The sequence below is a fragment of the Primulina huaijiensis genome, chromosome 9 (genome assembly GCF_012295235.1).
Source record: "Primulina huaijiensis isolate GDHJ02 chromosome 9, ASM1229523v2, whole genome shotgun sequence".
NCBI lineage: Eukaryota > Viridiplantae > Streptophyta > Magnoliopsida > Lamiales > Gesneriaceae > Primulina > Primulina huaijiensis.
Window position 1 is genome coordinate 3,747,101 of NC_133314.1, and position 9,299 is coordinate 3,756,399.

The window sequence follows — 9,299 nt, forward strand, 5'->3', positions numbered from 1 at the left end:
AAATTCATTTTCAGCTCTCGATATATCAGCAATTGCAGATTTTATCGGAATATATGAGTTGAAAGGATCATACTATGTGCTAACTATAATCTAATTGTTCTTGCAGGTAGTATCACTGATACCTAAGAGATCATTGGGCAATACTACTAGATGCTTTTACCATGATCCGATTGGTACAATCATACTTGAATTATGATGTTCTTGTGATCAAGGGGTTTATGAACATAATGAAGTTAATAAGGATAAACTCATTTAAGAGATAAATGTTATCACAAATCACATGAGTTATGAACTCTCGACTAGCTGTATCTCTGAACCATTGAGGGTTACACAAGTATTAAATTTTGTGTTCTTGTTGAGATAGTCATATTCAAGTAGTTAAATTTGGTGATTAAGTTTGATAGAGATCAAACATATAACTTATATACATATTTGAGTGTATTTCACATTAAGAAGTTGTGGAAGCTAGCATGACTGATAATTTTGTGAGGAGAGTGCAACAACATAATTTAGTGAAGAAGTTCCAAAATAGGCAAATGCCAAAAATAAAACAATGAAATTTTTTATCTTCAAAATTTTCACTTTTCATTATAATAACGAGATTTGTATCTTTGTAAAATCGACATTGTTTGACCGTCGATCAGATTTATGATGAAGTCATAATTATTTAATCAATAAATTTAGAATATGCTAATTAAATATTAATGAAGTAGTTTTGACTACTGTGTAAAATTCTCATGAAATATTCTAGAAAGGTCTATCAATTAATCAAAAAATAGTTATTTAATTATATTATTGTTGTCAAAAGTTGAAAAACACTATGTGAAATATTTGACAAGAAAGAATCACTTGATCTAGAAGAGTTCTAGTAGGATCATGACTCTACAATGAAGTATTATGAAAGGATTGAGATTCAATAGTTGAGATGTAATAAATAGTAGTTATCAAAAATTTATAACACAACACAAAGAAAATATAATCTTGGATTCTTTTTATCTCTCCAAACAAAAATCGACCACCTTTCTTGGAGAAGCTCTCTGCCGGTCACCACTTTCCACAATCACACGTCGCCTCCATGGTCCCATCGGAGAGCTGAAACATTTGGGTCGTTGATCTCAACGCAGAATTTTGTCTAGATCTCTAGTGCGATCTAAACAAGAGACACGCTTTTCAATCGTGGACCTAATTCGAAGAATTGAAGAAAGACGTTTGATCCAGTAGATTTTTCATAGAGATTTACAAGAAGGACTATATCCGTTTAAAATCCGAAATAATTTGATGTCAAATGGTTAAAATGCAAAAATATATAATATAAATATCATATTGTTAGAATTTGAATCATACGATACCCAACAACGTTTTATTAGTCAAAACTAAATTGTGTCTTTGGTGCGAAAAAACAGTACTCCAGCAAATTTTTGAGTGCAGATATTTGGGAGTATCCGAAATAAAAATTAATAAATTGATTTATGAAACTGACATTCATATAGGTTAATATTGAAGTTGATCTTTTGGAGTTATATGTAAAAATAAAATAGTATGAAGTCCTTTTTCTTGATATAGAGATAAATAAATTGGAATACCATTTTTTTTCTCGCAAATCGTTTCCTTGCATTAAATACAAATCATTATATCAAAAGGTGACATATAACACATTTTCGTGGGATTGATAAAGATTGAACGTATTTATATCTTCTCGTATTTGACTTAAATTTGACGAAAATTAGAGTTAAAAGATATATTATGTTATTCTTATTTTTCAATTCACCATCTCATCGCACAAACCAAATTTAACATTTAAATTTCTTCCTATCACATAACATAAAACTTAATACCATTTCAAAACCAATTTTTTCAAAAACAAAAACTAAGAATTATTATATATTTTTTGGAAAAACAATTCCAATTATTTTATTCAAATGTAAATTTTTATTGGGGCCAATTTAAAATCTAATCCTAAGTAAATTTTAATTTTAAATATTAGCCTTTTAGAATTCAAAATTTGATAAATAACATCCACTTAAAAAATAATTAATTAATTAAAAAACAAAAGAATAGTAGAAATAAAAAGGGGAGAAAAGAAATGGATTCTTGTTCCCTTCATTCTTCTCATCCTTCTCACAACTATTCTTCTTTTCTCCATCCTTCACCCATTGGTCTTTTCTTCAATTTTTTTTCCTCTACATTATGCAAGAGAATATTGTAGTCATTTGATTCCTAAAAAAAGTTTCAATTTTTCTCAACATTGTCAGAGATTTTAAATCAGGTGTAAGTTCTAATGTCATCTCAAAATTTTTTTTTATTGATTTTCTGGTTTTTATTACAATGTATATATTGTAAATATAATTTTTCATATATTTTATTCTTAATTGTTCGGTCGCCCAAACATTACGGGTTCAGTCGCCTAATTCTGTTTTCAGTCGCTCAATTCTGTTTTCACTCGCCCACTTTTATATGTTATATCATCCGATTATATGTTAAATCATTTAATTTTTATGACATCTTTGTTGCTAATTTTGTATATGAATGACGATCATCCAGATTTTGATTAATTCTAATGGAGAGTGGAAGAATGATGAACAAAGAACTTATACATGGTTATCCGAATCTAAAGAATGGACATCTATTTTAATTGATGGTAGTAGTAATTTGACCATAGAATGTAATTGAACATTAATGATTTTGTATGAATGAATCGAAGATATTTTGTACCATTCAATGTATAAAAGGTGATCAAATTAATGTTTTGTGGACTATTTACTATATTATAGTATATTATAATCGTGTGAGCATAAAATATAAAAGTGGCGTAAAATAATTCAAAGAGCGAGTGAGTGATATATGATTCTTATAATAGAAAATACGAGCAACTTCACGTTTGGGGTCTATTTACTCTATTTTAGTATAGTATAATGGAGTGATAGTGTAAAATATAAAAATAATGCCATAATACAAATAGCGACTGAGAGCGACTAAGTGATATATGAGTGATCTAATAGAACCACTTGATGTACTAGAAAATATTGTTTTTAGCTTATTTCACACTATTTTTCATTTTACAATCTCTATCCATAAAAATATATCATAATATATTAAGTAGCATGTAAAACATGAACTTGCTCACTATTTTTTTACTATATAACTCAGTCGTCATTCGGTCGCTCCCAGTCGTCATTCGGTCGCCCTCAGTCTTTTTTGCCTTGTTTCACAATATGTTTAATTTCTTGATTTCTTATCCATGAAAACGTACCGTAATATAGTAAATATGATATAAAACACGAATTTGCTCACTTTGTTTTTACCATATGACTCAATCGTCATTCGGTCGCCCTCAATCGCTTTTTAGCTTATTTCACACTATTTTTCATTTTATAATCTCTTATCCATAAAAATATATCTTAATATATTAAGTAGAATATAAAACATGAACTTGCTCACTATTTTTACTATATGACTTAGTCGCCATTCGGTCGCTCCCAGTTGCCATTCGATCGACCTTAGTAATTTTTGCCTTATTTCACACTATGTTTAATTTCGTAATTTCTTATCCATGAAAACGTACCATAATATAGTAAATAGGATATAAAGCACGAATTTGCTCACTTTGTTTTTATCATATCACTCAATCGTCATTCGGTCGCCCTCAATCGCTTTTTAGCTTATTTCACAATATTTTCATTTTATAATATCTTATCAATAAAAACATATCTTAATATATTAAGTACCATATAAAACATGAACTTGCTCACTATTTTTTACTATATAACTCAGTCGCCATGCGGTCGCTCTCATGTGAAAAAACAGGAACCAACAATTAAACAGAATACAACAAAACTCCGAAAAACAAAGATTCACGTATTCACAACAAAAGCAAACGACTTTGTATACTACGATCGTACTAAAAAAAGTATCAATGATCAAAAATTTACAAAGAGAAAAAAAAACTAGTTAATCGGATTTTTTCCCCACATAAATCAGGACCAATAATTAAGCAACTATTACATATAAAAACTTATAAACTTTTTACCGAAAAAAAGAAGAAAAACATCGATGATATAATCGCATGGTAAATAAAGCTTTTAGTAAAAAAGAAATATTCGGAAACACAAAACTTTCGTCAATCGATGATAGGACAATTTGGATGAATGATCAACGCGTCGTCGAGGTATGGATACATACAATTAGCAAATCCAACACGGAGTCGGGAGAATCGAAGAGAGGAAAGTTGATGGTAAATCGGAAGATAGTGGAATTTGGGTAACAACGCTCACAAGTAAAATAGACTTGCATATAAGAAAAAAGAAAACATTAGTTTAGGGTTAAAAGAAAAAAAAACGATTTTAAAATATTAAAAATGAGGGTAGAATAGACATTTCAAAAGTGAGTGTTAGTTTTTTAAATATGATGTTGTTGAGTGTTATTAGCCTAAATTCCCCTTTTTATTGTCGCAAATCAAAATTTTTTTGTTTTTTTGAAAACTTGTCGCAAATCAAATAAATTTAGTGATATGGTACTTAAAAAAATAGAATGACTCGAATTAGATCTCAGGGAAAAAAATGGCAAAAACTTGTGTGAGACGGTCTCACGGGTCGTATTTGTGAGACGGGTCTCTTATTTGGGTCATCTATGAAAAAGTATTACTTTTTATGCTAAGAGTATTATTTTTTATTGTGAATATGGGTAGGATTGACCCGTCTCACAGATTAAGATCCGTGAGACGGTCTCACATAAGATCCACTAAAAAAAAGAGAGCATTTTTTTAAGGTAAAAGGTCAAAGTATGAAAGCCCATAAAACCTGTCTTTTAAGCAAGTGATACTCTCTCATCCTCACTTCACAGACCAAATTGCAGAACTCTTATCCTCTCCTTCATCCCTTTCATCTCCTCCAGAACAAATAATTCCAGTTTTCTCAAGCTTTTCTCTGACCCGTATAGTCTTATGTTTTCATTACAAATAAGTATCATCCCCCATTGACGGATAAACTTTATGAGAATCAGATTTTCCATTGAAAAGTAGAAGAGAAGAATTGTACATCAACTGGCCGTGTTTTGTGTAATGTGTGGCATACTTGAACTTGTGTGTGTGTGTAAATGATTTTATAGGAGAAGGATGTCTTGCCTGTTGCCGCAGTTCAAGTGCTCACCCGATACTTTTGCTGTTAAATTCAAATCTCTGGGCCATCCTCCTAAGTTGTTTATCTGTGAATTTATGGGATAAAGATTCATTCTTGAGGTTCATTTTTACGCATTATTTGAACTGGGGAAGTTTTGTTTTATGGGTTTTGGAAAAGTTGGATTCTTGGTTATTCTGTCTTGCATTGGTGGACCTGGAGTTCAGTTTAGGAGATTGAATATTTAGAGAACGTATGAGTGAAATTGTAAATTTTTATTTCCTCTTACCATCCAACTATGAATGTAGTTAAGTAATTGAAGGAAAATATGAATTTTTGATTTTGTTAAATTTTGGTTTTGATGTAGCTGGTGTTTGGAAACTATTTGCGTTCTTTTAATTCTCCAATAATGATATTATTACATTTGAGTATTGTGGAGGATTTTCAGTATATTCTTGTTATTTGTTGTCTAGCATTGATCTCTGGACCTCACAACTGTGGGAAGTGGTTCATTTGTTCATTTGTATTCTTGAGCTTTTGCATTCCTAGATGTGAGAATACTTACGATTCTGTAGTCACTTTCCACAGCTGATCCTATACAATCAGACAACATACTTAACAATTTCTACAGAATAAAATTCAGTGTCACATGGTCTCGATTTGATTCTGGATGATTTCCTGTCCCCCATGCTTAAGATGGCATGTAATTAAAATTTTTAATGTGGAAAGATCATCCGATGTGTATGGTTAAGACTGTCTTTGTATCAATTCTTGAACTTGATTTCAAAAGAACTTAAAATTTACATTGATTCATCCTGCTAATATATGCTGTGAACAGTGAAAGTGAGCTTTTCACCAATTAAGTCAACATTTAAGGGGTGATACTTGATTTTCGGTTTTCAGTTAATCGGTGAAACTTCATTTCAACTACATGGAAGTTATATTTCTTGAACTGCCTATAACATTCTCTATTCCCAGCTTTACTAACCTTTGCCTCGTGCACCTCTCACACTAAAATTAGTCTCGTAACATCTCCATAATCCATACCAAGGGAAGTCTGGATGGTAATGGTGTGTAGGATTGTGGATCTTATTTTGATAATCTACTTAAATGCAGCAAAAGGTAGAGACTCTATTATTTTCTGGACACAGTGTATCCTTTTGTCTACCACTTCAACACCAACCGTGACAGCAAAGACTTCAGTGCTCGAATTGGAGAAACAACAGTTACCATTGTTAGAACCAATTTATACTCCAGCTTCTTCTTCAACTACAGTACTCGACTTGCCTTCATTATGTACTCATCCAATTTCTAGTGCCGGAAACAAACCATGGACGTATATGGGAACTCATGTTCATCCTACAAAGGTAACATCAAAATGCAGTAGTATTTTAGTTCTCCGAGAAATCTTTAAGAGAACTATTCAACATCAGGTTTGATGTAGATGCAGGTAAATCTTGAAGCGGCTTTAGCTGGAGAAAATCTACGTACAAGTGAAGAGGCAGTTGTAGCTGCTGCTGCATCTGAAGCACTTGCTTTAGCCAGGGCAGCACTACAGGTTGCAAAAGATGCAGCCATGATGGTCAGCCATGAAACATCCACCAACTCTAGAATCTTACATCAAGTTGAAGAGAATCAACCTGTTAATATTACCAAAAGAGTTGGCGTCATGGAGTCTAAGGTTACTGAAATTGGTATGAGTGAAACACACACAGTTGCTAGTTTTACGGGATCAGAAGAAGAGGAGCCAAGTTGTGAAGAACTTGAATTTCTCGAGGCACAACTCTCCAAGAGTATAGCCATGAGATCAAAACGTCTGACAGAGCGGAAAGAAAAAAGAAATAAAGCAGCAGAGAAGGCAGCAGCCAATGTTGTATCGGTTAAGTCCAGTTCGTCAAGCCGGAAAAAGCGCACTTCCCTGCAGGATATAGATTATTCGGATCCCTTGCGTTACTTGAGAGGGACTACCAGTTCTTCAAAGCTCCTTACTGTATCTGAAGAACAGATGTTCTCAAAAGGGATACAGGTAGTTCAAGGAATATACTATTTTTTTCCGGTAAAGTTTTTGTTTTCGCTTTGTTTCGAGCATTTACTTATCATGTGGGATGGTTTTCTTCTTCTTTTTCCTTTTCCAACCCAACCGAACCCAGTATTGAAGAGCTATGAAATTTGACAATTCATTTCTACTTCTAGTATTCATTTCTTCTTTTTTTTTTCCTTTAATATATATTCATCCACAAATAATGCAGGAGCTATTGAAATTAGAAAGGCTTCAAGAGGAGCTTGTAAAACGTTATGGCAGTGAGCCTACTTTTGCTCAATGGGCTGATGCAGCGGGTGTTGATCAGAAGACATTGAGGGAACGATTAAATCATGGTACTCTTTGCAAAAATAAAATGGTAAAAAGTAACATACGTCTTGTTATCTCCATTGCTAAAAATTATCAAGGAGCTGGGATGAATTTCCAAGATTTGGTTCAGGTATTACTTTTTATCATCACACGTCGTGTCCCACGAATTAAAACTCAGAGAAATTGTGGTCCGTTCTGATATTTCTTCCAACATGATATTCATTTCAATAGGAGGGTTGTCGAGGGCTTTTAAGAGGTTCGGAAAAATTTGATGCTTCAAAAGGTTTCAAGTTCTCAACGTATGCCCACTGGTGGATAAAGCAAGCGGTTCGGAAGTCTCTTTCTGATCAGTCCAGGACTATTAGACTACCGGTAATGATTCTGAATGAAAGTCTGATACCTAGAACTTTGATTTTGCATGCACATATATATATATATATGACAATCTAATTCACATCTTTGTTGGAATGACAGTTCCACATGGTCGATGCAGCTTACAGGGTGAAAGAGGCGAAAAAGCAATTGCATTCTGAAAACGGTAGACAGCCGAACGATGAAGAAGTTGCTCAGGCTACAGGACTCTCAATGAAGCGACTTCAGGCGGTCTTATTAACCCCGAAACCTCCAAGGTCCCTTGATCTGAAGGTCGGGATTAATCAAGACCTCAAACCATCGGTATGCCCTATATGAATTCCCTTTTTCTATGCTCTCTGTCCACTGTATATATTATGGTTTCAAAATATTAATGCATAAGACTATCGTTAGCCCATCTAACATGATTTCAAGCCTTTTAAGATAAAATGGTTTCTAACGCATGGAATCATGGCGAGAAGGTCATGTGTTCAAAACCCATTGTGTTGACATCCCTTCTATGTTTCATCAAGGTCGTCTCCTCAATTGTTTGACCAATGCACAGACATGTACACGTGGTATTGATTCTAGGCCTATGCTCCACTAGTCTATGGCTCACATTTAAGAAGGCGTGTTAGAGTATAAACCTATTGCTATTCTAGCTTCCATGAATTCGAAATTCTGCCCCCCTAACGATTTCTTTAATTTTTCTCAGGAAATGATCGCTATTCTAGCTTCCATGAATTCGAAATTCTGCCCCCCTAACGATTTCTTTAATTTTTCTCAGGAAATGATAGCCGATCCCAAAGCAGAAACTTCAGAGGATTTGCTAATCAAACAGTTGATGCGAGAGGACTTGGCGAAGGTATTAGACACTCTGAATCCAAGAGAAAAACAGGTGATTAAAATGAGATTTGGCCTTGACCATGGTAGGATGAAGACATTGCAAGAAATCGGCGAACTTATGGGAGTAAGCAGGGAAAGGATACGGCAGATAGAATTGTGTGGATTCCAAAAGTTGAAGAACAAGAAGAGGACTAAGTATTTGCAGCAATATGTAATGCCATGAGTATTTATTTCTTGAGGCTCATTTCTTGTGCAAATGTCATATTTTTGTATCATTAGCATATGATTTTTACTATATGAAAAGAAAATCATTAATTGCTTTTTTTAAAACTTAGAGATATATGTATAATCTATAGTTTTGTGGATAGTAATGTTGGTTCTTAAAGAAGAATGGATTGAGTTAGAAATGTGAGTGTTGGAAATGAACATTGGTTGGCAGCATGTTCGTCAGTCATTACTGAAAATGTTCAACAAAGAAAGTATGAGAAAAATTATTATTTTATGACCCATAATATAAATTTAAATTATTAATATATGAAATATAATCAATCAATTAAAAAAAAAAAGAGGACTTCTAATGATTGCTCGTATACATAGTTTTACATATTGATACCCAACGCCAAAATGTTCTGTGCATTTAT

The 9,299-nt window shown here is 33.0% G+C and overlaps 1 protein-coding gene across 3 annotated transcripts; it reads left to right on the plus strand.

Moving 5' to 3' along the window:
• The first annotated feature begins 4,812 nt into the window (after positions 1–4,812).
• LOC140984810 (RNA polymerase sigma factor sigB-like) lies at positions 4,813–8,983 on the plus strand. 3 transcript variants are annotated; one of them, XM_073452448.1, is made up of 7 exons: positions 4,813–5,201; positions 6,228–6,478; positions 6,562–7,137; positions 7,361–7,591; positions 7,693–7,833; positions 7,936–8,136; positions 8,600–8,983. In XM_073452448.1, exons 1-7 carry the CDS (start codon positions 5,111–5,113, stop codon positions 8,879–8,881), a joined length of 1,773 nt encoding a protein of 590 aa, XP_073308549.1. In that variant the 5' UTR covers positions 4,813–5,110; the 3' UTR covers positions 8,882–8,983. The 3 variants fall into 3 exon arrangements, with proteins under 3 accessions (XP_073308549.1, XP_073308547.1, XP_073308548.1); XM_073452446.1 differs by lacking the exon at positions 4,813–5,201 and having other exon boundaries at positions 6,234–6,478; positions 6,556–7,137; XM_073452447.1 differs by lacking the exon at positions 4,813–5,201 and having other exon boundaries at positions 6,342–6,478; positions 6,545–7,137.
• The last annotated feature ends 316 nt before the right edge of the window (positions 8,984–9,299 follow it).

Bases quoted from the DNA above. Each gene is read 5' to 3' on its own strand.
- LOC140984810 (XM_073452448.1), top strand. From the start codon at position 5,111: ATGTCTTGCCTGTTGCCGCAGTTCAAGTGCTCACCCGATACTTTTGCT. The intron at 5,202-6,227 runs GTGAATTTATGG...ACTTAAATGCAG, and splicing joins TCCTCCTAAGTTGTTTATCT to CAAAAGGTAGAGACTCTATT. The intron at 8,137-8,599 runs GTATGCCCTATA...AATTTTTCTCAG, and splicing joins ATCAAGACCTCAAACCATCG to GAAATGATAGCCGATCCCAA.